Genomic DNA, 25,577 nt, shown 5'->3' on the forward strand with positions numbered 1-25,577 from the left:
GCTGGTATCACCCATGACCGTCTTTATAACAGTGATACTCATACCTAGCGCCCCCAGCTAAGGCAGACGCCCCGACGCCTCTTTGCAACAATCGCATCTTTAAAACACCATCAATTCACTCCTTTCTCACTGTATTATGCTATATCACAAGCTTAATTTCTCTCTTCTCCTTCCACATCGCCTAGAACTAAGCGTTGCATCACAAGACTCATCTTTTCATACCTTATCCCAATCGGACCTTTCTTTCATTAGTTGCTTTCATTAGACCTAGTGCATTTATGAGACCCCTCGGGACTAGGCTTGAAAACCAGGCATGAAAGGCCTGATTTGGGAGTGCAAACTTAACGAAGTTCTCTTCATCTGCAAACGATAGGCTAGACTCCGCACTCGCTATGTCTTTCACGAGAGCAATCAGTACGTTGCGTACTGCTGATCGATACGTCTGTCGATTGTCATGTCCCCTTGCGGGCTTGACGAATCTATGCCGCATCAGCGAAAAAATGTATACAAAAACGGTCTTGCCACAGCAAGGTTGATAAGGGTAACTCAACAATTTGGCCACTTGCGAGCAAAATACGCAGGCCTGTTTGACAGGAAAAAAAAGTAAATGATAATATTGTGCGCGTACTCTAACCAAAAATGAATCGATAATTACGCCTTATAAGGAGCATGACCAACACCTTCCTTCAGAGCCTTCAAGCGCAGCGCGAGCAACTTAGAGTGATAACGAGTCATGGGCAGATAGCCGATCATGAACCAGAGATTAGGAACCCCGGATTCCCGGTAGGCGGTGCGCAATTCGCCCTCTTCATCGATGCCCCAAATAGGGCCACATCCCGCAGCGATCTCCTCTCCTAGGGTTGCACGCACAGAATCAATGACATTGGAAAAGCCGGTGGCGAAGACAACTAGGTCGAATTCCCGTTCCCGACTCCCGGAAAGAATTACCTTGTCCTCGGTAAAGCGCTCGATAAAACCTTGCTCGACCTTAATGTTGCCCTTGATAACCTGCTCGCAAGCGCCAGCTTCGAAGTAGAAGCCACCATTGCGAGTCGAGCCAAGCGTAGCATTTCCAGTGCCACGCTGACCGCGATAGGTTTTCAAGCCCCGAGCGTGGAGACCATCAAGCAGAGGGCGATCAAGGTCTTCCAGGACCTTGGCACCTCGTCGCGCGAGCTCCTCACCGGGGCCGGTAGGAGTAGCGAAGAAGAGACGATCCAGCTCTTCGTGGCTGCGCCGGTTGCCGTGGCTATCAGGTGCATAACTCCCAATCATCCTGGGCACCGAGTTTGTAAGAGACATGATATATGTGGGTGAGCGCTGAAGAAGTGTAACGTCGATGCCAAGTCTTGCGCATTCGTAGGCGGTGTCAAAGCCAGAAGAGGAGGTGCCAACAACGCAGACTTTCTTGAAGCCACGCGAAGAGTCGTGTGCGGTCGAGTGTCGGATGGTGCCCTTGAAATCAGCCATGCCTGGGACCACAGGGGTCGTCGGGACACCGCAGAGAGAAGTGGCCATCACCAGCTGCTTTGGGTAGAGAGTTCGCTGCTCTTTACCCTCCTTATTGATGATTACCGCCCATTGTCTGTTAGTTTGTTTTGCCTCGACCACCGTGGACTTGCACCAGACGTTGAGCTCCAGGGCTGAGGCATACCACTCCATGTACTTTCCTTGCTTCTGGGCCGGAGTATAGGTCGGCCAGTGCTTGGGGTAGCTAAAGTAGGGCAGGTCATCGGCCCAGTGGGGGAAGTGAAGTGAGAGGTACTCGTAACGCTTCTTCCAGACGTCTCCAATCTCCTCATTTCGCTCGATGATGAGACTGTCCAAGCCAAGAGCCTGGCAGCGAGCGGCAAGGGCGAGGCCACTAACGTATCATGTCAGCCCTCTCTTTCGAGAAACGAGAAACGAAAAACAATCGAGGATATCGACTTACTTCTGCCCACCGCCGATTATCAGAACTTCAGGGTTGGCGGCATCGATCTCATTCGCACGTTGCTTTTCCCAGCTCTGAAGGCCAATCATATGTCCGTCTTTGGGGGCCTTCTCTGGAAATTGCTTGAGCTCCTCCGCAACGGAATGCATCGTATAAATCCTCCATCCATCCTTGGTCAGCACCGCGTTGATAACGGCAGATGCAATGACTAGCTCAGTCTCAAAGGACACAACGAACTGCAGCTGCGAGAAATCTGGATAAGGGCGGGATACTTGGGGCGCAGGGTCGAGGAATTTGAAGCTGCTGGCGGTCGTGTTCGCAAAAAGATCGGTGGCGGCTTTCAGGATTGCTGGTCGAAAGTTGAAAGTACGGTAGTCCCATGTAAACGAAAGCTTGTCACGCCATACGCCTGTGAAGGTCAGACTCGCGCCAAAAGTTTGCGCAGGGAGAAAACTCACCGAATTCCCAGAAAAGGTCGGCGAACCCCGCCGCATTACGCCCTCCCATCACTTCAGAGAGCTGGGAGACGATGTTGTCGGCCTCCTTCTGAGCATCACAGTCGAGTGGAACCTCGACTCCGAGGACGTCGGAAGTTGGGAGCTCATGGTTGTACTTGAAGTCATACATAAAGTTGTCTGCAACGACGGGTGTTGGTTCAACCTCGACCGCATTCGAGACCACTTTGACCTTCAAGTCATTGTAGTCAACCGCGCTGTGAAGAGCGGGTTGTGGGAATCCTGAGAGCGCGATAGGTGCCATATCGGCTGTCAAGCGGTTGTTGGGCAGTGGACGCATTTCGAGAGCCTCGAGCATATGTTCGCCCGTTATATATAGTTACATTGTATTTTTGCCCGCAACTGGGCCTCATTCTTGCCGCTGCTATTCTTCGAAAGATGCGCGACCATCAGGTGTTCGGACAATGCTCAGCTGTTTCGAGGATAAATTGCTCCGTTTGGAAGTCCACATCAGGGAACATTCACCGACTCTGGCTTGAGCCGTCGATCCGGTTGCCCACCCAGGCAAGGCAAAGCCTGGCTAGACCTGCCCGCGCTGGCAGCATTTTCTCCAGGATCAGGCCCACAATGTCGGGGGCGCAGTGAGCCGAAGTGGGAGAATTGAGGGGGGCAGCCAAGAGACGTCGGGGTGCAGAGAATCCCGCAGATAGAGCTCGGGTTAACTTTTCCATCTTTGCTATCTTCAGTCACCTCACCAAGTCCACACAACATCAATCAGGTGGCAGGGCTGGTATCATGCCATGCGTGCCAGGACCGGCTGGTTAGTTGGGAGGCCCCTCGCTAGTCATCAGACGCTAACTCTTGCACCACACCAGTCAGCCTTGTCGTGATCGCCATGTGAAATGTAAGGACTTTGTTTCCTGCCTCGGATAACGCTCATGGCAAGCAGGCGTAAAACCCGTCGGCTCTGAAAATTGCATACGATGCCTCCAATCCCACCGGAGCTGTGTCTCTGAGACTCCTCTGCAATTTCGCCCCGTCAAGTCCATCCACTTGAAAACGACTGGAGGACGAAGGGTTCGGCAGGATCTGAGGAACTCCCCACGGCAAATATGGGTTGACGTGCCGGCCGACGGCAGGTCTCATGTGTGAAACCATTTAATATGCTTCAAACTGACGGAGATATCCAGTCCGCTTTCTCACGAACGAAATCGACTTCAGCGACGAGCCCAGACAGACCAAACAGAAAAGACAGGAACAGGAACAAGAGCAAGAACCGGCACTGGAAGAAGAATATGAACAGGACCATGACCACGAACATGAGCAAGAACTTGACGAAGAACCTGACGAAGAACCTGACGAAGAACCTGACGAAGAACATGAGCAAGGCCATGACCAAGAACATGATCAAGAACAGGATCAAGAACAGGATCAAGAACAGGATCAAGAACATGACGACGAATATGAACAACAACATGAACAGGAGCAGGAGCAGGAGCAGGAGCAGGAACAAGGAATTCTGGACGCAATTCAGGTGGTACCCACTGGTAAACTTAGCATCTCGAGCCCTACGAGTGCGATTTCCAACGCTCAATCGAACAATCAACCGACATCATATGCTGTTCCTCGACAGACCTCCGTAACTTTTCATCAAGGTTCTTCACCACAGAATTTGCTATTCGCCGGCGCAGGGTTCGCGAGTGCGTTGCGCAACCACAGTCCTCAATCTCACTTTTCAAGTCACACCCCTCTAGCTATTGGATACTCGCCGTCGGAGCCCGCAGAGAGGTCCTCGAATCTGAACCCATCTCCCGCTCTTCTTCGAGCAGGCTCATGTGTCACATCTCCCTCGCTATTATCAGGCTCGTGGCCATTTCAAAACCGCCATGAGGCCCGTTTGATGCACCACTATATTGTCAATCTCTCCCTACAGGTATTTCCGACACCTCCCCCTTGTTGGGCATGCGACTAATCTCTGTCCAGTTCGACTCGTGCGACAATCTAATGCACTTCTTCAAAGAAGTACCTCGACGGGCCTCGCACCATCCAATCATCAAGAACGCCATCTTTGCGCTCTCATCCCTTCACTTGTGCCGTCTCTCTGGGCTTGAAGACCACGAGTCTCATGTATACGTCAACGAATGTCTCCAAACCCTGATTCCAGCCCTCGAAGATCCGCTGAGCCATCTTGACGAAAATCTTCTGGCTGCGGTGATTTTGCTAAGAACTCACGAGGAGATGTCGGGTAAGTTGTTATCCCTGGGCTCTCAAATGCCCAGAAAAGTGTAAAACTGAAGTACAGGAAAAATAACAAAGAGAAAAGATAATGACACGTGTTGTCATCTGCTCGGGGTGACTCGAATCTTGAATTCAATTGCTTCATTCGCTGCCGACGGCGGTCTTCGAGAGTCGGCGAGCTGGATATCTCTGCGACAGCATATCTATGTGGCCCTAACGTCTCAAGGCCCGCTCACCATTAACTTGACCAATTATCGCCACTCGAGTGTATTCCAAAGGCCGGACGACGAAGCTTGGGCTAACCGAATCATATTCATTTTCGCGAGCATTTTGACCCAGATCTTTCTACCCGATGGAGAACGGCTCTCACTTGGTCAATGGGATGAACTGGACGCGCAGGTCACCACTTGGGACTCATCAAAACCATGGCACTTTTCACCTCTATATATGGAAGCCTCGAGCCAAACCCCGTCTTCACTAGATCGGAAGTGGAGCTTCTGGCCAGAGGCATGGGTCTGTGTTCCAGCACAAGGTCAGGAAGCAAATTTCTCCCTCCCAAACATACTGGCACATAAACTAAATTTTCGTTCTCTAGTTGTCGGTCTTCAGCATTATTACCTGGCCAGAATTATTCTGGCTATCTACGACCCTCGCCTTTCGAGATTGGGCTTCGACTCCTACAAGCTAAGGCGGTCTTTAGAGGTATGCTTTGACTTACATTCAACCCCGAACCATACCAACATAGTATCGTCGTAGGATATTGTACGGCAAAACCTCCGAATGGTGATAGGATTGGCTGCCAGCAACAGCCACGTCTTAACGGGCATGTTCCACGCATCTCACGCCCTGTCGGCATGTAGGTTTTATTCACCCGCGCTATCGATTCTCATGAAACCCTTCCACTAATTACGACCACAGGCGGCATGTACCTCACCGATCCGCAGGAGCAACAAGCAGCTGTCGAGTTCCTTGAGAGCATGGAAACAAGTATGGGCTGGCGAACGCAACATATCATCCAAAATTTAAAAAGCCAGTGGCTACTCTAGAGAGGTTTAAATCTAAGCCTAAGCCTCGGTCGATCGATTCATTTTAAGTAACTTGATATCAATTAATCAAGTAGTTAATCAATCTATAGGCATCTCCATCTCTAGTATATATCATTTCTACTCGCTACCTATTGTGAGAATAAATGATAAGTAATTTCAGAGGAAAACATCCTCCTTCTGTCTACGAAGCGGAAAGCTGGAGTTTTAGGTGGATTTTGCTTGTTAGGCAATGGTATAAATGTTAAAGATTTGTCCAAGGGCAAGCCTCTTTCTTACATGGGGATAGCGGTACCTGAAAGTGAGAAGTCACAGCTGCTCTTGAATGTACACGATCCTGATATGAAGGCCATTGCCCGGTCCCGAATTATGTTACTGGTATGGGTCCGTATGGTCCGCTGGGACACGGGTCTTTCTTACCGGTCGTGGAATTGGTTCACAAGTATTTTGTCTCGGTGATCAAAAAGTCCAAAGCGAGAATGCCGAGTCAATCAAGCCGCGGAAAGGCGTGATCGAGGTCTTTACTAACCATGCGGATCGCTTCTTCAAGACAACAGCGTGGTTAGGACCTTGTCGTATTTAAGTCACGCAAGGAAGGCTTGACGGACCAGTTGCCTTCTTCCCAGGCTCTAGATTGAAGTTTTTTGATGTTCTGTCGACGCCCTAATATCAAAGCGGGAACCCATTCAGCTGGCTGGGCAACGGATTCTCTGTCCGCGGATATGATGGAGGTGATCCTATCGTATCATTTGGGAACCAACTTAATCCCGGTTGGATGCTCCCTGAAGCTACAATTGAGGGACAGATGTTTCTCAGGATGTAGAAGCCCCTTCGCTCCTTTTTGCATTCCTACTTCCAACAGGTCACCGAAAAGAGGCAGCTCATGAGTACGGGAGACAGATGCAGCAACACGAGTGGTTGCCGTGTCTGGAACGATGCCAGAGGGACCAACCAGGTCAGTTTCAGCAGATGCAATGGTGATTCATTGGTGCAGGCCATGTATCAATTGTTGAGTCATTTGCTTTTCAACGGAGAATGACTACTGAGAAATTTCGTGAACCTTGATCAACGTCGCCCGTGAGCCTCGGTCTGGACAGGGGTACATGTTCCAAGAATATCATTCTATACAGCCACGACTTAAGCTGGGTGGTTCAAATTCTTATACAGAAGTCGAAAAATTGCCGACAATGGTTCTGGGCGTGTATGGTGTGCCTTCTCAAGAGTTGACGCTCAAGTAAGCTTGATTCGGGGACTGCTACCATGCGCAGCCACCCCAGAAACAGATATCGTGCACGTCACTCAAGAGTCTACAGATTGGACAAAGTTTCAACTTATGGGTCCGGTTTGTGGGCAGATCATTTCAAGGGTGATGAATCTGGTATGGCATTCTCTGTCTCCGCGAATATGCCGTTGCGTCATGATCCAAATCTACTCTTTAAAGTTCTTCTGTTAACAGAGTGATGTGCCTAGGCATTGACTCCCTAAGCTCTTTTTGTCCGGATTGCGTTCAAGGTTTCCTTGGTGTCTCACATGGGATACACAGCCACAAATCGACAGAGTATCCTTGGCAGTTGAACTTTGTGATCCCCAGCTCACACGATTGCTGCTCATGTACCTGACATATGGGCCACAATATCAACTACCTTGACCTCTCTAGCTTTAGTGGTCTATCCATTCGCGGGTGCTTTGCAGGTCGCCCCGAGGTCTCGAAACGGTAGCGTTCAGGCGGTCAAATGCAATGCCGCTCAGGGGACACTTGCTCCTGGTTCAGGTATCCTACAGTGTTGCCGATAAAAATCAACAAGAAGGCCCATGCTTAAAGTTGGACCCAGTCTCACCCCGATCTTCCCGCCGTGTCGGATGCGAGATTACCGGATACTAACTTAGTGCATCAGATCCCAGATCAAGCGATGCCCCGGACACTTGAGGAAATGGCGGAGATCTTGGCGTCTAGGCACGTCCAAATCTAGCTGGATATCACTGATGCCCTCTCCGCAGATCTGAGTGGCGATCGACCTCAAATGCCTGTAGGTAGTCTCGACTTCTGTCCACATATAGCCACCACCGTGGTAGGAGGATCAGCTGACTGTTCTCCGCTACCATGAGAGTTGTCATCGCGGCACAATCATACTGCCAATATTGACCATAGACGCTTGGCAGCTTCATTCAAGAATTCTCACTGATGCGGACGGTGTTTGAACGTGATGATTTGCACTGGAGTTACTCCTTCGGCTCAAAAACAAGCCGCCGAATATGAGTCTACTCTGGGCATTGCATCGATCCACATGCAGTAAACGGGACTAGGGAAATGAGGCAACACTCAATGAGCACTGCCTTGTGCTGTTCTCTTACGCTGACAATTATTGGCATTCCTTCATCTATAAAGTGTCGAAATCCTCTCCCCGGTGTGAATACTTGAAGTTATCTTCCCTTCGAACTTTCATAACAATACTTATCCATACTTAGGACCACCTGCTCTCGCACATCAATATGAAGGCTTTTACTTACGCCAGTGCCTTGTTAGTAGCACTTCCGGCTCTAGCCAACGCTAGCCCTGTCGGTGCCGGCGGGGGTGGCTGGGCGGGATGGAAAGACTCGCCATTCCACTTCACCTCCACATACAATGTCATTGCCACGCCAGACCAAGTGATTAATGGTACCAAGTCAACGCCAGGCGAGCCTGGGGCGAAAGGCTACTACAATTATGGCATCAATAGCCAACTCGAAACGATCTGCTACGTACGTCTACTGTTTCCAGCAATCTCTATACGACATACTAACTCTTGAGCTCAGAACATCACGCTTGTCGGAGTCACTGGTGACTATCGATCTCCAGCCCTCACAGCGACGCATATCCACGAAGCTGCGGAAGGCAGTAGTGGCCCACCACGAATCGTGTTCCCAAATCCTCTTCCTATCAGCGATGACCCTTCAGTGGTACGACGTTCGGTCGGTTGTTTGGTTGGTCCGTTCAAGACAGGCATCCTATCCAACGGTGTCGACACTGGAGCAGGATTCACTCTTGCAAAGCTCGAAGCAAATCCTGCTGGCTTCTTCACTGACTCGCACACGAAGAAATATGTACCTGGTGTGGTCCGGGGTCAGCTTGCATAGATGATAAGTCGGGAGATATTATAAGCTGTGTTCTCAGTATTATTTTAGTTCATGACGCTCCTAGAGCTAACGCATGAATATGCGCAAGGGATGCTACTCCATCTGACTTTACCTCTCGCAATGCAACATACTACAATGGAATCTAATCGTTTCTCATACAGACTGTCTTAAAAGGTTGGATCTGACTTGCTTCACGGAGAAATATTAACCTCAATTATACGTCTAACCGACCAAAGTATACTTCATCCATGAACGTTGATTAAAAGCTCCGTGCGATTTATCACCTAGACACTAACTACGATGGGTCTACGGAATACCAGCTTAGACTCCGTGCATGAGCCCGATCCCTATGGGTGGGAGCTCAAGAAGGCATCGAAACTCCAAGACACCCCAGGGATTTTGAACCTTAGCTTGAGATTTTAAGGCCATTGCTGAGGCGTAATATTGCACATCTGCGCCGTGGCTTGATACTTCTTTGACCACGCGGCACAGGGTATAGCAGGAAGTTGGGAATATCATCACGCTTGTAAGGTGACAAGGACACGAGCTGGATTTTACATTGCCAAAGAGATAGGAGCAATGCAATGAGTTGCTTCCAATTTGCTCCAACTGCTCACGTGCGTGGTGGCGCCTGTGAGTATGTGATATGGGCCCACTTCAAGCCATTTTTTGGAGGGAATGGCAAACATAATGAGTCGGCGAGAGCGTCGGTGAGATGAGGCACCCATTCAGCCCCGAGTTGTGGTGCTGACATGTCTGTGCCTCAGAACACAACAAGTTATGGAGAAAGACTCTTTCTTTTTCGATGGAGGTAGTGAACGCTACATTTAATAGGGTCTGTGGTTAATATGAAACGTGAATCTTTTCAAGGCTTTACGTTATTAATTTCCAAGTGAAGAGAGAGATATATTGCTAAGTGAGAGCCAGTTTTAAAAAGAAACTACGCACAAACTTTCAACTTATCACCACCACACTAGTATATGAACCCTCTCATGCGTTTTAACGAAGCTGGGAGATCATTCCGCTGATACCCATACGTTCTTCCGCAGTAAGCTCGATCCCAAAGTATGTCTGTAGGGCGGCAATGCGATCTGCTTCGCCGTGGAATGTCGCGATGATCCTGCTCTGGCCATACTTCCGTTCTTTCACGGTATCACCTCGAAGAGTGATGTCACCGATGATGACCTGGTCCGCAGTACTAGAAGTAGTATTTGGATCCTCCAGGAACTTCATACATACCAGAATCTGTGTGAACCACGACTCCGGGCTCTTGCTGATATAGAAGTTCATGGCACGAAAGTCATTGGGCAGAAACTCGATTTCACCGAAGCAGTAAGCAGGTATCCACTGCATTGAAGCCTTGAAGCGCACGTAGTAAGTCCAGAGAAGTTGTTTGGGAGTGCTACTGCTCTCTGAAATGCTCTCATGACGGAGGAGCATCTCACTATTGTTAGTGTTGTCGCCGGTATTGCGACATGTAAAACCATCTCGCAACGGAACTGGGCGAGTCGGGCCATTGTTCCCAAAGGCGCAGTCCACGGCGTATCTTTGGTCCTCAATGGTCACAATATTAACCATGTGAGTCCTATACATGTACGGTAAAGTTAGTAGGTCAGTGCGGAACGCAAATGTACACGGCAACTCGATGAACAGAACCATCGATCGATGGAGAAATACTTGTAAGGGGGCATTATGTAAAAAGAGTATGATGTACTTACCAGCCACCGTATTCAACTTGTTTATTCTTGTTATCGGGCTTGATCTGGTTGGATACTCGACCTCCGACGGATATCACATCAAATCCCAATCCTCGAAGGACCAGAGCCATGAAAGTGTTAATCTCAAGGCAGTATCCGCCTCGGCGCTGTTCGACGATCTTGTGAAAGAGCTGACTTGGGTCGAGCGAGATCTCACGATGGCGGGAATAGTGTAGGCCAATGTTTTCGAACGGTACGCTGCATATCTGTCGACGGATTAATCTGGCCAGGAAGTCATATTGCTGTTCTGGCGGAACTTCAAGGAGGGAGCCACTGAGGTGGTCGTGGTCCAGAGGGAATTTTATCAGGTCAAGGTATTGTTGAATCTGGTATTTACTGTATGAGGAGGAGTGGTTGGAGGATTGAGAGGCGGTTTCTGAAGCCATAGTCCGAGGCGGATGGATTGATGAACTACCTGAAGATTTAGGCTGCCTGTGGAAATATTACGGGCACTGACAACTCCTTTTTATGGCGCGGAAAACGTACGTACAGGAACATCGGAATTTCGGTGATTCGCGTAAGCGGGAAGGTCGAGATTCTTCCATTTTATGTCAGCAGGTACATACCCAGGACTACCGAAACCAACGGTAATACTACGTCGTACGCATTTTATTGCGTAATTCAGAGTGAAAGGTCGCAATATTTACGTACATACCTCCTTTTCTTGGTTATCTATTGTACGAGGTACCAGTACAAGTATGACAGACAAGAGAGAACAGCTTACCTTTGCTGAACAAAGCCCTTGAACAACTACCTCGGCATGACTCAGTCTCGCTCCTATAGTCCAAAGGCCTCCTTACCAACCACCTCAACGTCACCATCTACAAACGGTCAGAAGGTCTGAAGGATCACCCTTGAGAGACACCGCTAAAACTCCTCCCCTTTTACTTCGGGCTGATGTTCTTAATCGCTATTATGGTCCAAAGAGTATTATTTCCTTAATAATTTTCAAATGTCTTCAGCCTGTGCCACACGTTTCTTTGTAGAACTATATCGCCTCCGACTCATGAGGATCCATCCTCTGATGACATTGCTCTCATCACCGCAACATGGGACGCCTAGTATGCACGCGTCCTCGTCCATACTTTCACTACGCCGGGCCAGAAATCTTGACAACAATCTTTACAAAGTTATCTGGTTGGCTTAGAAAAGGAGAATGCCCAGCGGCACAGGTGAACGTTTCCACTTTGGCGATACACCTCTCTACAAAGAATTTCTGGATATGTAAAGGCAAGGCTTGGTCATTTTTGCAGTGCAAGTAAGTGACTGGGATATTCTCGTACGCGGCCTTCGTCATTGGATTGAACTGATATGCCAGCGGTTGTGGTTTTATGTGAGTAGCCCATTTCGTTTGATCATCGACGGGTAGATCCTGGTAGAAGATTCGTTCCGGGTTCATCGGTACGCAGATGCCGTTTTCCTGGACAGAACCAAACAATCAGAATCCATTAACACGATACTTACTACCTGTGGAAAGATAGACCTTACCTCTTTCTTGATAAACGGTGCCGGGGCTCCTCCAAGTGTTGTACACAGATGCTCGCCTTTTGCCAGATGAAGGCACAGACGTACAGTAAGCAAACCACGCCTCCTCGTTCTCCTCGTTGATCATATCCAGCCTGTCGCTCGACCTTACCTAGGCCCACAGCTGCTTGCGTGCCTACGATACCACCGTATGAGGGCATGACCAGCAAGACATCTTGAGCTTGTTCCGCGATCAGATGCTCAAGTTCACGGCGCATGAGGTCGGCGTCGTCGAACATTGTGTTGTCGTGGTTGTCAGCGCTTGTAGATGGTACTTGGGGGCAATATGCCCTGTATCATAAAGTGCCTAAAGATGGTAGTGGATAATCAGCAACTCTACTGCCCTGCTCGCTTACTGAACACGTCATATCATCTAGAATCCGCTCCTTGGGATAATCAATCTCACGTGAAGCGGGTCGTGGAGCGGGTCTTTGGCTCTGCCTCTATCTGTTTAAACCAGAAGACTCACACATATACACCCAGCCCAAGAATTATGTCATCTATATCTCAATCGTAGATGTGATGATAAACATCATGTTCTGCCACTAGAGTAACCGTCTTCTGGAGTATTCTCTTGCTGCTGATAATAGTCCGCCAACAGTTTCTACGCGAGAGCGGCATTGTTCGTGCTGGTTTCCAAGGGCGGCGGAGGCCGGAAAATCAGCTCTCACAGTGCAGGCGACGATCTTGTGGATCTGTAGTGAAGTTAAGATCGGCGGCGTGTGCATGTCAGGCGTCCTGCGCTGCAGTGAGAAGAGAGAGTTTCTAAGTGTCCTCATCAACGACAAACTTCTTTGGTTGAGAAAACTCGGCGTGGGACACCATCTTTCTGGAGGGCTATAATTTGGTACTAATAAGTTAGGCGTTTCAGAGTTAGCTTTCTTATTCAAATCATTTGCCGGGGCGAGAGAAGTTGGTTTTGCTTGCCTGAAAAGGTGCCAGTCATACCTCTCTACGCCCCATCAGACGCTTGTGTAAAAGAATCCCGAGCCTCGTCTGGTGAGTCCAATTCCACCGTGAGGATCTTTATATTGACTTAACCGAGCCATCGGAATCGAACGTTGTCGAAGTCGGTGCATTGGATATTTCTCTGACCCCGCATCAAAACATGGATGATCGACACGGCTGAACCTTTACCGGGAGGAACTAATACGCCGTAACTCAACTACCATTTTCCTTGCTGTTCACCACTTATTGCCTATTCAGATGGTACAGGGGATAAACAAGGTAAAAGGTAGGGAGTTTAATCGCACCTAAAGAGGGTCGGATTAAGTTGTCACACTAGCTCCTGGTTATGACTTAATCGTATTGAAGCGGACGCGCTATCAAGGTTGCCGACTAAGGAGACGGATTGTCGACACTCAGTAATAAAGAAGCCGTTGACAACAACAACGATGGCGACGATGATGACGATGACAACGGCAACCACCCAGACATACATGGAGCCAATATCGCCCAAAGTCGGTATACCCCAATTACGAGGTACGATGAGATTCCTGAATGGGCTACCGTGGACTCCCCAGCAAGGCTTGTTCAAGCTGCGGGGCCAGGAGAATCAAGTTGGACGAGATTATGCCACTGCGGTCGCCTTATGGAATATGTATTGCGACAGTGCGACCTTGTGCGCCCAGCTTGTGGACAGCGCGTGAGAGGCTGTCGTACATGCTGGGGGTATCGCGATGCGGCCGACCTGCTCTTTCACGATCTTAGAAGTCGCCCGCAAGGTGGCGCGTCGTTAACCGAAACGAACTCCCCCAGGCGCTGCCGTCCTGGAGACTGCCAGGCTGGCTGCCACACGGGAGCTCCCATCAGAGGTTCTCATTCGACGAGAATTCCTTTTCCGCCTTCATGGTACAGGTCAATGGCTCCCGAAAGTCAAGCTTTGTGCTTCTGCTTCTTCCGCAAGCACCCCGGCCGTGTCGTGGTTGAGGAACTTTAGAACTTTATACGACATCATTCCAGCCGTCTATTACTCCGCGAGGCGTGGGAAGGGTCCTCTGTTGTGCATATTGACGGTCCTGTGCTTGGTACGTTCAGCATGTGACAGGCCAATCGCGACCTTTGAGATGGCCTTCGGGTCACACTGGATGAGACGGTCCTCGCGGTGCTATTACTAGTGTTATGCGAGGTGGGTACTTTCAGAATTACCCTAGCCTTTCCTCTCAACAGCAGGAGCCGATACTCGTGTCAGACCAACACTTGCAGAGCGTCCCGATCAAGGCGATCCTGGCTGAGCCACATCAAAGGTGCGACGGCCTTGTTACAGCGAACTCAGTCCTAGTCTGTTTATCCAGGCGCACATACATGTCGTCACCGGTTGTTACCGGACAGGGTCGTCCATCCCGGACACATCCATCCGGCTTTCTCGAGCGTGGGGCTATCGTCTTACGAGTTCCGGCGCCGTGGACCAGGTCGAAGATCTCAACACGGTCGACACCGAATTTTGTAACGGTCGATCTGTCATACGTTTTCACCCTCCCATTACCCAGTCAGAGTCGATGGCAAAGAGCCGCAATCACCCAATACAAGTCAATCGCACAAGCCTAAGAAGATTAATGCTGCGCGTCAGCAACTTTTCACCCATCAACAGTCTACTACAACGATATAGCCAATCCTGGAATCTTGTCAGTTCATTGTGATGCCTACCTTGGCATGTTGACAACTGACCTCGCTAACAGCTACAGGGGCAATGCCATCCTCATCCACGAAGCTTTCTTGAGTCACTTGAACTTCTTCCAGATCCACTATGGCCACAAGGACCACCTGGACGACCAAGTCAAGCAATCACGCGGCACGATCATATCTGTGATCAACACAATCTGTGCCAGTGTACGGATCTCCTCAAGATCAACGAACATTGCTGCGGCTGGTATCGGACTCATCAGAGTCCTCTGGCCACTGTAACGGGCGACACAGCTCTCGCCACGCACCGTTCGGGTACCAGATGTCACGCGCTTCTGCTTGCTAACGGAGCCTCGAGTCTTTGATAGAACAGGGAGATAAGCACCATGCATCCTCTGCCCCAATTTCGCGTCTGACGAATGTAGCAGGGGCATAATCTCCTCCGGAGGTCTCCTGATCGATCTCAAATTAAACTCAGTGCATTTAGCAATGGCCCTATCATAATGGTGCCCAGGATCGGCCGTCCAAACTGTGCAGTGCCGATTTCCCTAGAACTTCACCTGTATCTCAATCCTGAGAGCAGATTCTCGAGCCATCCTATTCTCTACGCGGATAATGCAGAGGTGGATGGTGCGACCAAAGCCTTGTTGCTATCAACCCTCTCTCTGAGAGCCTCCTGGCTACCATACTAATGCTGCCACGGCCGCCGGCCAACATAGGACTTTTAAAGTTGTTGTCGAGAGACTCCGGAATGGGCAGATATCACTCACTTGCACTCGGTTAGTGGCCTCACATAACCGCATACCATCATCGGCCAGAACAAATCCGATTTAAGAAGATGCCTGGATAAATGGAACCAATGAATGCTACTGTAAACCTGTTGGGCAGACCAAGCGCTAGGAGGACCCTTGTTCAGCATGCAAACATATAGAAGAAGGCATCATTTGCACACATAACCACTATGCACAATCTTCTTCGATACTGCCCCTTAGGTGTGCATCGTATTCGACTCTATCCAACAACATCTGCAGCTGCACAAGGTGATTAAAGACTACAGAACAATCTCCTTCAAGGCAAAGCAAAAATGAGACCTCCTTGACTCATTTGTAGCTTCGTGTATCCTCCTCGAACCCGGGACGATGCGGCTCATCGGAATACCCGAAGCTTGTTGCTGATCATCGGCACTTTCACGGATCTTCGAGCCGTTCATCCCACATGACGGACTATGCCGCATATTTAGATTGGGATTTACAGACCATTGTGGAAGCACAAGCTCAGCTTCTGCTCGGTATTGATGAGTTAAGAATCTCTCTCCGGACAACGTCTGGAGATCCAGCTCCTTTTCATGTGCGTTGCCTGTTTATACAACCTCCATGGCATCACTTGACTGTCGACATGTCGTCTGCAACAAGTGCGCCAAAGTGAGCAGCTCCTTGCTCGGCTATCTTGACGGTAATAGCGTGGGGCCTCTTAGCTAGTACTATTTCCAACTAGGTGATGGAGCCTTTCCTTATCACCGAATCATGTTAATATGACAACCAAATTAAAACTGCATGCCAAGATCGAGAACCCTGGAATTGAGCAGAGCGAGAGATGGCGGAGAATTTTATGTCTCAACCGTTATCAATTTCGCCGAGCGCAACGATGCAGCAGAGAAGGGATTTGAGCTGCGAAGGTCTATGAGACAAACTGATCTATCTACTGCGGATTCCTTGTTCAAGGGCAATGCCACAAAACTTGCATTGGGTTAGCTACAATGGCGATACTGGTCGGAAAGATTCTCAGCAGCGATCCCAAATAAATTCTTTCCTTAACCGCACAAAGAGCAGACAGAAGTATGAGCGCTTACGGCTGGGCCCCTCCCTAGCTGTGAACTGGGAGGCTGGCCGATCTCGCTATGGTCACGATGAGCAACCATCTTTACCACCAAAGACAAGCCCTGAAAATGTCCTTCCCTTGGGTATCTGGAGACAAGAGTTACCAAAGTCTACCAGAGCGACCTCGAATCGCCACAGGTCCAAAGATAATGACCATAAGAGCACGGCGATAGTTTCGATCGAGAATCATTACATCACATCGAATCCTGTGGAGCCTTTCGGCGCGATGGCCGTTGAGATTAAGCCTGAGTGGTACACTGGCCTTGAGTATTGTGAGTTAGCTACGAAAGCAGACTCATACTCCGATTTAACATGAAGCCAGGGATCTATGGTTTTGATCCAGCCATTTGTCGGCAGCAAAGGGTTGCCGGAATCTACAGCGCTTCCCGGGCTGGGCATTTTGCGCTGAGATTTCGTAACGAAGCTTTATTTCATGCGACAATGGCCGTGGCGTATAACTCGTTCGACAATCTCAGTCATTCCTACGATGCCCAAGCTCCTTCGATCAGAGTTTTGTATCATCGTGGAAAGGCACTCTCCTCTCTGTCCGCTCAGCTCACTAGCATGCAAATAAAGTCATCAGTGATATTTCAAACAATTCTCAACCTTATGGTCGTTGATGTAAGGGGTTTCACAATCATAACGGAGACCAGGTAACTGATATTCTTTGCAGTCCACTTGGCTAGATTTCGACTCTCTCAGCAAGCACCAGGTTGGCTTACGCAGCTTAGAGCGCTTGGAACTAGAAGATCCCGTTTGGAGCAAAATCCTTAAGAGGCTTATGGAGACGTACATGCCGAATGTTTTGTGGATCGAAAACATCTAACAATTATCGCAGGTCAATACAAACGAATCAGAAATACCTGTGGCGAACGATGAATGGTTACAAAACGGTCATTTCGAACATAACTATCGACGAGCCTCTCAGCTATCCTGAACGTCCCTTTGACATCGACCTCTGCGAAAAGATATACCAGCTTCCCACTGCGTTCCAGGAACTGGCTCTGGCACAACGCTTGAACACAGAACTCGTTACAATTATGGCTTCTCTTGGGAAGTTGCTCAGGATTCTCTCGGAAGCACCGAGTAATGAGGAAGAGCGCACTTTTTTGCTGACCTGGGACCCCACAACGCACCTCCATCAACTGGCGGGTCTGCCGTCGCGGATGAAATTGCTCAAGAAGATTGTATATCCATCGGAGGCCATCATCTGCTTTGCACTCTCTTGTTTCATCACATTTTTGTTCCACTTGATGTCGACCGGAGACCTGTGGGAAAGAAAGAAGCTCAACCTTGTTTTGTCTTTGTCCTTCCCTATGATTGAGGACGGGAACGACGAGATCCTAGACTGGTGCAGGGTTCTTGCCTTGACTCTTTGTGCTGACGCAAAGAGAACTAGGGCTTACACCGTGAATCGGAAACAACTGCAGAGTTGGCGGCTTTTTGACTTAGAATGGGAAGAGATCGTCTCGAACCTCCGTCGGCACTTCTGGTTACCAGAACTCGATGAACCCGCCAAACGCGCTTGGATAGAAGCGAGAAGTGAAGCTTGAAAGGATTTCAAGAACTCTTATCGATCATGAGTCGTGGGGGCGGCACACCTGTCGCTTTAACGCAGCTCTAGCAATCCTATAGGATAAAGGGGAAGCTGTTGTTATCATGGTATGTCGAGGCCCCCGTCAAGAGTAAGACATAGTGAGGAAAAATCAGATTCATACTATTCTCGTTGCTTGGGCTGTCTTCATTCTTCTTTCGTGCTTGCCAAAGTTCTAGAGAATATCATATGATAGTAGTTACTCGATCCCCAAAGCTAGGTTTACAAGCCAGGGAGCTCCGAATACCCTCTTGCAATGGTACGGTGCCAAATATCAACAGTCAATCGGCCATCTGCGTGATCTGGTCAATGCCTCTGTGGAAGTGCGCACTTAGGAATACAAGTCCGATGCGTGCAGACAGCGACGTGTTAAAGTTAACACCTTCAACTTGCCCTAGTCGATTGTACAGACAAGCTTTCCCTGCGTGGTATTTCCTTCAAGGAGCTTGTGGGCTTCGATTATGTCTGTCCATGAGAAAGTTTTCTCGATATGCACTTTGAAAGAACCGTCCCGAATCTTCGGAAGGGCATGTTCAACAAAGAGGTCCTTGAGCTTGCTTTGGTAGTCGAGATCGCGACTTCTGAGGGTACTCCCTTGGAAATGGATACGTTTCCACAGCATGGGTCCGATGTCGGTTCCAGGAGGCAACACGGTTCCACCAACTTGACCAAGGTGCGCGATCCTGGCGTCCCTGCTTGCAGCCTGGATGTTTCCCTGAAAATGGCTCGCACCAACTAGGTCGATGATAACATCTACACCGACATCTTTGGTAGATCGCAGAACTTCGTCAGGCCAGGGTTGTGTCTTGTAGTTGAAGGCGGCAGTCACACCGAGTTCTTCAACACAGAATTTTACTTTCCCATCCGAACCAGTTGTTGCAAAAACCTGTGAGGCACCACTCGCCCTAGATAGCTGTATTCCAGCTATTGCAACTGCAGAGGCTCCTGCATGCCAGAGTATCGACTCGCCTGCTTTAAAGTTGCCTACAAGAAACATGGCTTGTGTTGCGGTCATCCATGTCTCAGGGATAGCAGCTGCTTTCTCCCAGGACAAATCTTTTGGCTTAGGTATAAGCATTCGTGTACTGACGGCAAGGTATTCGGCGTATGCTCCTCCATACGCCAGTCCGAACACTTCGTCTCCAATGTCCCATCCATATCCTGATTCGACTTGTGCAATCGTTCCGGAAAATTCGACACCAAGGGTCTCCGGCGCTTGCGGTGGAAGCACATATCCACCGTTACGTTGAATGATATCCATACGGTTGAGCCCAAAAGCTTTAACTTTGATTAGGGCTTCCCCATTCGCAAGAGAAGGCACCGGGGCTGTGCCCTGGTATAGCGATTCTGCAGGCCCTTGACCGCCTCGTACTCCTTGTAAATTGATTAGTTCGTTTCAATCTACAGCAGTAATATCTGGAGACGAAGTACTTATTGCTTTCATAGTTGAGACTGCCCCCGCCATTGTTCTCGCCCACGTTCGAGCACTTAAGTCGAGTATTCGATAACAAAGTAAGCGTAGACTGGACAGACCAAGTGCATATGCTATATCTCGTGAAGGACTGAGTCTCGTTCAGCATCAGAAAATCTGCCTCAGCTAAATATGACACCAGTACATGACAAACCCTGCAGGGTTATATAATGCATGTAGTTTGTCACCCCGGCTAATTATTTAGGTAGTTGGTCTGTGGACCCTGGTGAGGTCACTGGTACTGTATTACGCACAACGACAACCCACTATACCTAGACAGACGTTTGAGATTTAACTAGTGCCACCCCCACTTATAGGCATAGCCTTTAACTAAAACAAGCTCCCTCTCAGGCATCACATTTAACTAAAATCAAAGCCCTGATAGGCGTCGCCTTTAACTAAAATCAATCTTTCACAAGTGATAACCTCAACAAAAATCAAAACCTTTACAAACAGCAGCTTTAACTAGAATTAGTCCCCTATAGTCGTTATCATAAACTAGAATTAACCCATTATAGGTATCACCTTCACGTCAAAGTAACCTTTCACGGGAATTTTCCCTAGTTGGAAGTAATCGCTTATAGGCACCCCTTTTAACTAGAAGTCAAGAGATGATGATTAGTGTCCAATGAACACGTCGAGTTAGCACGCAGCCTTGCACAGCCTTGCGCAAATACTCAATTACGTTAGAGTACTGTGCGTAATACGGTGAATGACAAATCCCGCACAGAAACGATCGCTCGTTAAGCATCTACTTGAGGTTACATTACTGGACCCAATAGTTACTAAGCTGGCTCTTAATAGTGGCTATTGTTTGAGCCGCCCAGTAGATGTTGATTTGATGGAAGCATTCGACCTGCAAAAGATAAAAAGCCCCAAATGGCCGCTTGCCTTGCGTTTCCAACTTCCAACAATTCAAAAAACAAACATACAGCCAACATGGTAGCCAACAAACCACTCGTGCTTGTCACAGGTGCGACAGGGTTCGTAGGTGCTCATGTTGTGAGACACCTTCTGGAGCTCTCTCGCTACCGTGTTGTTATACCAGTTCGTTCTATGGCCAAGTCTTCCTACATCAAAGAACGATATGCTTCTGAAATAGCTTCAAAAGACCTGGAGATGGTCAGCGTTGCGGATCTTTCGGCCCCTCATGCCTTGGATGATGTGCTGAAGCGATTTCAGCCCGAGTACATTGTTCACCTAGCCTCTCCTTACTTCACAACGACAAATGACCCGATCAAGGACCTCGTTCAGCCAGCAGTGGGAGCAACGCGCAATGTGATGACAAGTGCCTTGGAGTATGGCGCTCCAGCACTTAAACGATTCACTCTGCTCTCCTCATTTGCTTCTGTGGTCGACCTCTCGAAAAACCCACGACCAGGTTATACCTACACCGCGTCAGACTGGGATCCTGTAACGGAAGAACAGGCAGCAGAGAATGGATTTTTTGGGTATCACGCCAGTAAGACGTTTGCCGAGAGACTGGCGTGGGATCTGCACGATCACGGTCTCAATAAAGAGCTCCCATCCCCCCCTACGTTTGGCTTGGTCACACTTTGCCCACCTATGATCTATGGCCCCCCTATCCATTATGCGCCTGGCCATTTAATGCCTAAGAGCATCGAAGAATTGAACACTAGTACGGCACGGCTCATTTCGGGCATTACTGGAAAGGATCCTGCCTTCACCCCTAGAGTAGCGACCCCGGGTCTACCGGCATGGATCGATGTCAGGGATATCGCGAAAGCGATTGCGGGATCTTTGACTCTAGATCCTGCAAGAAATGAGAGAATATTATTATGTGGAGGGGTGGACTATTTTGAAGATGGCCTGGGACGGCTCAGAACCCAAAACATTTCTGGCCTCGGCGACCCAGGTGACAAATGTGACCCCAGTAACCACTTCGACATCGATCGGACCAAGATGAGGGATGTTCTGAATCTCCAGGAAACTATTCCTTTTGAGAAAACTGTTGAAGACACCTTCAATGCTGTTAGGGGTATGTCTTTGGTGTGATGGAAGGCTACTAGCAAAATATCACAGTCACGCTCGTTGTAGGTGACCAGGACCTCTGAAGGCGTCAAACTGCTCGAGGCGATTTCCAGAGCGGCTTGTTCGAGAATGTCGTGGCAGTCTTGAGTTTCAGAAGAGCGAGATGAGGTTCTCAGCACGAGCAAATAGAACTAGTACCTTAGAATGAGAATGCTTTGTCCTCAAGAATTACTCGTTATCATCTTCAATGCCTAATCAGTGACTTACAGGAAGCATGGAAAGATTGGTGTTGATAGTGATTATTGTCCTCGCCCCATGATTGTAAGCTGACTCTGCCTAACGGTCGCTACGGCAACAATCCAGGGAGGGGCACTATGCACTTTGACGTCTCGCTGCCATTCCCAGGCCAGTGTATTATGGGGCTCGACAGGTAAGACGCTACGGTACCGGATCGATGCACTACTGACAAAAGCAGTGATGCGTTGAGGATGTTGTCGAGCCTGTAGTCTCAAGCGCGTTGACAACCGGCCACTGTGTGCCTTTCCCGAGGTCTGTCGGCCTTGTCGGAGGAGTGAGATAAGCATATTTCATGATCTGAGGACTATGTAGCTATCGGTAAAGTGAGCTTTTCTTCGTCAGCCAAGGGTCTCGTCGCCGTAGAGTTTGGATATAGAATGCGGTCTCTTGGAAATTACACTGAGCAATTTCGAAAGCTATAGGTTATCTGAGATCTGCATTGGAGACGATAATTTCTCATCAGAGGGTTCCCCTTTCAGCGGATGAAGATGGATTTTAACCCATCATACAAAACCGGGGTATCGTCGACGACCAAGTTGGCCGTATGAATCGCTGAACCTTCTGCCCTACTTAAATAAGGTCTCAATGCAAACCTGCGTCTGCAGATGGGTGACCAGCTTTTGGCCTGCTTCATGAGCTATATGATTTAGGCGAGGCATCTGTAAGGCTGTGACTGCGAATCAGTTGCAATGTGCTGGTACAGTCCATAATTTAGGCGATGCAACGTGATTTTATCCCGGATCCCAGCTCTGGCCGGTAAAGAAGAAAACGACAATCCTTTCTCATAAAGCGGTAGACTCAGTCGTCCCAACCGCAGACTCCTGCTGCGCCTTAACATTGCAATACTTTTCAGAAATTCTTATTCATCGACGCAGAGCGGACGCCTACAGCACAGAGTACGTACATTGGGCATAGAAGAGCAAGGATTAGAGAGGGAGGGCGGGACAGGTTTTGCAACAGCCCTGGAAGGGACCAAAGATCAAACCCATTCGTTCAGAATGTACAAGCATAATTGGTTACAGGGAGGTCAGCTGTGGGTAAGAAGCGATAGTTACGCGATGGCAAGAGTCTGACTTCAAGCGAAGGAAAGGTTCTGCCTCCAGATGGGAGAATGTTATTGACTGCTTAACTTGACGCAGTTTCATCAAAGCGCAGCAAACTTGTTGCAGCTAGTCATTTACGGGATACGAACCCCCAGGTCCTTTGCAAGGGTTCCACAATTTATACATGCACGTCGACGCACTGGGAATTTCATCCCGTGAATCATTATGTGACACGTCAACTTAGGCTGAGTATGCAAATGCAGCTTCCTGCAATCCTTATCTCAGAGTCATAAGAGTTGCAGGAACAGGTGTCAACAAGGTTAAGAACTAGGTTCCATGAAAAAGAAATCTTTAGTGATTGATCTGCATCCCAATTCTGAAATGATTTTGAGCTCACTGCTGGTATCATGAATCAGAAACAATATGCCAACACCAGCTGGCATCTGGCCATAAGTGCTTTTGGATTCATCGAACCGTAAAACAATAAGTCTCCCGGCGGTTTGTAAAGTAGTTGATGAAAGAGCACTTATAGGAGACATAAACCTCAAATCTCAGTCAGCGCAAGGGAATGTTGCTTGCCGCATTCCATGGCTATACGAAAAATCCTCGTATGTAGCCTTAGAATGCATAATCAGCTGCATCATTGCATTAAACCTGCAGTAGCTTGTGTTAGGGGTTACGAGCTTTGAGGCTGGGTCAGCGAGCCTCAAAGTAGTTTGCTTGTTGCCTGACTGTGTAACCGCCGAGCCCTTCAGCCTCACATCTCTAAGACCTCTTCTGTTTTAAATTCTTGTGTGTATTGGCAACTACCCTCCCGATTGATTATCTATCGGCTCCAGGAAAAGAGATCCAGTACGTGGATATGGACAATTCAGACCGTCGGAACCCGTCTCGGGGCCAGGGAGCATCATTGTGGAAGAACAAGAACATGTATAGAGGCGCAGGACCCGAATGGCGCAAGAGCGAGACACCACTAGGGATGTGCCGAGAATTCCAGATGAAAGGCCAGTGCAAATATGGCAGACGCTGCAAATTCTCTCATGACCGTTCTCGAAAAGAGAGTGACGCACCGTCGCCGCCACCGCGCATGCCCAGGGCCGAGGAGACGGACGAACAACGGCAAAGCAAGGCGGACTACCACTCCTGGAGAAGGCTTCTGAAGACCCCACCCCTATCAATCTACACAAAAGCAGTTCAAGAACTGTGGGACGGTGCGCTGGCAATACTAACAGGAGGTGAACGAGAGTGGAAGCAGATGCTCCCCAGGGACCTGGATGACGAAGAGTACTACGGTCGCGATCATATCCGAACGTTGCTAAACCTGCGCACAAGATCTGAAGATCACAGTGGGTTTATTCAGATTGTTCGATCTTTCCTCCTGGTCATCACCCATGCGGCTCTCCTAGATTGCCTATCAGTTGATACCTTTGTGGGTGGCCTATATAACTTTATCAGTGGCACGAATGGTAGCAGAGCGGTACCTTTCTTCCAGCATCTGTGTGAGGCATTGGTCAACGGACACCTTACTTCGATGTCTCCAGCGGACGTGGCTATACGGGAAACCACTCTCGTCGCTGCATCGACTGCCATTCGCGAGCTCATCAAAAGAGAGTCTCGATCCAGATTCAACGATGATCTTCCAACTCTAATTGACTCTGTGGAAAACGCCGCGCAGATTGTCGCCGAGGACTCCCATGCACCATTTGTGACAATCGTCCTTCGCCACATGTGCGAGGTCCGTGCAGTTGTTTCTCGTGCCAAAGGGTTGTTAATTCAGGAGGAGGAGCCCTTAGAAACTTTCCCTACCACCACGGCGACCTCACGATACCCTCAGACCTTGATCATGCCTCGAGATCGGCACGACAACGATAACATAGACATGACCAAAATCAAGATTTTCCCAACCCGCAAGGAGATTCTATCCGATGAACCAGAGTTCTTGCCATCAACCGACCTGGACATGCCCCATTTCCTCACCAACCCAGCGGAGCGTCACCTTGACACACACTTCCGACTCCTCCGCCACGACACATTTGGTGAATTGAAAGACCTTCTCGGTGGGCTTATGCAGGCTGTGAAGGATGATCCCACCAGCCCCAAACTGAGTTTTGGTGACTTCCGAGCCAACCAGTATGCGGGCGCTTACATCAGTTACATTTCTTTCGACAACCGCCGAGCCCTGGAAATGCACCTAACCTTCACACAGCCTGGCGCTGTGCGAAGCAAATCCGCATCAGAGAGGCGTAAATGGTGGGAGGAGTCACGACGGCTAATCGAAGGCGTCCTTCTTTCCTTCATTTCATTCCAACACGACGAGGTCCATCATCTGTTCTTCATCGTGACACAGAAAAACACGGACACCGGGAAGGACCACGGTCTCTCCAAGAAAGACTACCAAGGCACCATCACTGTTAAGCTTGCGAGTCAAGACCAGATAGAGGTTGAGTCCGCACTTCGCCTGAGCACCGACAGGACGTGAGGGCGGCTGATCGAATTCCCTGGGGTCCTGCCTGCAACCTTCATCCCCATACTCGAAAATCTGCAGGGGATGCACCGTTTGAGCCGCCTCCCATTCCAACAATGGATCCTTCCAGACCGGATCAAGGATTTTCAGGGC

The 25,577-nt window shown here is 49.2% G+C and overlaps 11 protein-coding genes across 11 annotated transcripts; 7 read left to right on the forward strand and 4 right to left on the reverse strand.

Annotated features, from left to right (window-relative positions):
- Nucleotides 1–651: 651 nt before the first annotated feature.
- PV08_10032 (uncharacterized protein) lies at nucleotides 652–2,692 on the reverse strand (the record flags this gene model as incomplete). The annotated part of the gene is made up of 3 exons (XM_016384347.1): nucleotides 652–1,864; nucleotides 1,934–2,342; nucleotides 2,392–2,692. The coding sequence occupies 3 exons, from the start codon at nucleotides 2,690–2,692 to the stop codon at nucleotides 652–654; spliced, it is 1,923 nt and encodes a 640-aa protein (XP_016230949.1).
- A 496-nt stretch (nucleotides 2,693–3,188) lies between these two features.
- PV08_10033 (uncharacterized protein) lies at nucleotides 3,189–5,672 on the forward strand (the record flags this gene model as incomplete). The annotated part of the gene is made up of 9 exons (XM_016384348.1): nucleotides 3,189–3,208; nucleotides 3,264–3,292; nucleotides 3,338–3,534; nucleotides 3,818–4,321; nucleotides 4,372–4,633; nucleotides 4,712–5,158; nucleotides 5,222–5,328; nucleotides 5,383–5,482; nucleotides 5,545–5,672. 9 exons carry the CDS (start codon nucleotides 3,189–3,191, stop codon nucleotides 5,670–5,672), a joined length of 1,794 nt encoding a protein of 597 aa, XP_016230950.1.
- A 2,487-nt stretch (nucleotides 5,673–8,159) lies between these two features.
- PV08_10034 (uncharacterized protein) lies at nucleotides 8,160–8,783 on the forward strand (the record flags this gene model as incomplete). Its single annotated transcript, XM_016384349.1, has 2 exons — nucleotides 8,160–8,408; nucleotides 8,463–8,783. 2 exons carry the CDS (start codon nucleotides 8,160–8,162, stop codon nucleotides 8,781–8,783), a joined length of 570 nt encoding a protein of 189 aa, XP_016230951.1.
- A 999-nt stretch (nucleotides 8,784–9,782) lies between these two features.
- On the reverse strand, nucleotides 9,783–10,926 carry PV08_10035 (uncharacterized protein; the record flags this gene model as incomplete). Its single annotated transcript, XM_016384350.1, has 2 exons — nucleotides 9,783–10,368; nucleotides 10,502–10,926. 2 exons carry the CDS (start codon nucleotides 10,924–10,926, stop codon nucleotides 9,783–9,785), a joined length of 1,011 nt encoding a protein of 336 aa, XP_016230952.1.
- Nucleotides 10,927–11,630: 704 nt separating this feature from the next.
- PV08_10036 (uncharacterized protein) lies at nucleotides 11,631–12,303 on the reverse strand (the record flags this gene model as incomplete). Its single annotated transcript, XM_016384351.1, has 2 exons — nucleotides 11,631–11,960; nucleotides 12,073–12,303. 2 exons carry the CDS (start codon nucleotides 12,301–12,303, stop codon nucleotides 11,631–11,633), a joined length of 561 nt encoding a protein of 186 aa, XP_016230953.1.
- A 1,155-nt stretch (nucleotides 12,304–13,458) lies between these two features.
- Nucleotides 13,459–13,713, forward strand: PV08_10037 (uncharacterized protein; the record flags this gene model as incomplete). The annotated part of the gene is made up of 1 exon (XM_016384352.1): nucleotides 13,459–13,713. One exon carries the CDS (start codon nucleotides 13,459–13,461, stop codon nucleotides 13,711–13,713), a length of 255 nt encoding a protein of 84 aa, XP_016230954.1.
- Nucleotides 13,714–16,411: 2,698 nt separating this feature from the next.
- On the forward strand, nucleotides 16,412–17,389 carry PV08_10038 (uncharacterized protein; the record flags this gene model as incomplete). The annotated part of the gene is made up of 3 exons (XM_016384353.1): nucleotides 16,412–16,835; nucleotides 16,886–17,184; nucleotides 17,237–17,389. 3 exons carry the CDS (start codon nucleotides 16,412–16,414, stop codon nucleotides 17,387–17,389), a joined length of 876 nt encoding a protein of 291 aa, XP_016230955.1.
- Nucleotides 17,390–17,438: 49 nt separating this feature from the next.
- Nucleotides 17,439–18,116, forward strand: PV08_10039 (uncharacterized protein; the record flags this gene model as incomplete). The annotated part of the gene is made up of 1 exon (XM_016384354.1): nucleotides 17,439–18,116. The coding sequence occupies one exon, from the start codon at nucleotides 17,439–17,441 to the stop codon at nucleotides 18,114–18,116; it is 678 nt and encodes a 225-aa protein (XP_016230956.1).
- Nucleotides 18,117–18,551: 435 nt separating this feature from the next.
- PV08_10040 (uncharacterized protein) lies at nucleotides 18,552–19,601 on the reverse strand (the record flags this gene model as incomplete). The annotated part of the gene is made up of 2 exons (XM_016384355.1): nucleotides 18,552–19,531; nucleotides 19,589–19,601. 2 exons carry the CDS (start codon nucleotides 19,599–19,601, stop codon nucleotides 18,552–18,554), a joined length of 993 nt encoding a protein of 330 aa, XP_016230957.1.
- A 966-nt stretch (nucleotides 19,602–20,567) lies between these two features.
- Nucleotides 20,568–21,644, forward strand: PV08_10041 (uncharacterized protein; the record flags this gene model as incomplete). Its single annotated transcript, XM_016384356.1, has 1 exon — nucleotides 20,568–21,644. One exon carries the CDS (start codon nucleotides 20,568–20,570, stop codon nucleotides 21,642–21,644), a length of 1,077 nt encoding a protein of 358 aa, XP_016230958.1.
- Nucleotides 21,645–23,822: 2,178 nt separating this feature from the next.
- On the forward strand, nucleotides 23,823–25,439 carry PV08_10042 (uncharacterized protein; the record flags this gene model as incomplete). The annotated part of the gene is made up of 1 exon (XM_016384357.1): nucleotides 23,823–25,439. The coding sequence occupies one exon, from the start codon at nucleotides 23,823–23,825 to the stop codon at nucleotides 25,437–25,439; it is 1,617 nt and encodes a 538-aa protein (XP_016230959.1).
- Nucleotides 25,440–25,577: the final 138 nt, after the last annotated feature.

Source organism: Exophiala spinifera (assembly GCF_000836115.1).
Source record: "Exophiala spinifera strain CBS 89968 unplaced genomic scaffold supercont1.8, whole genome shotgun sequence".
Lineage (NCBI taxonomy): Eukaryota > Fungi > Ascomycota > Eurotiomycetes > Chaetothyriales > Herpotrichiellaceae > Exophiala > Exophiala spinifera.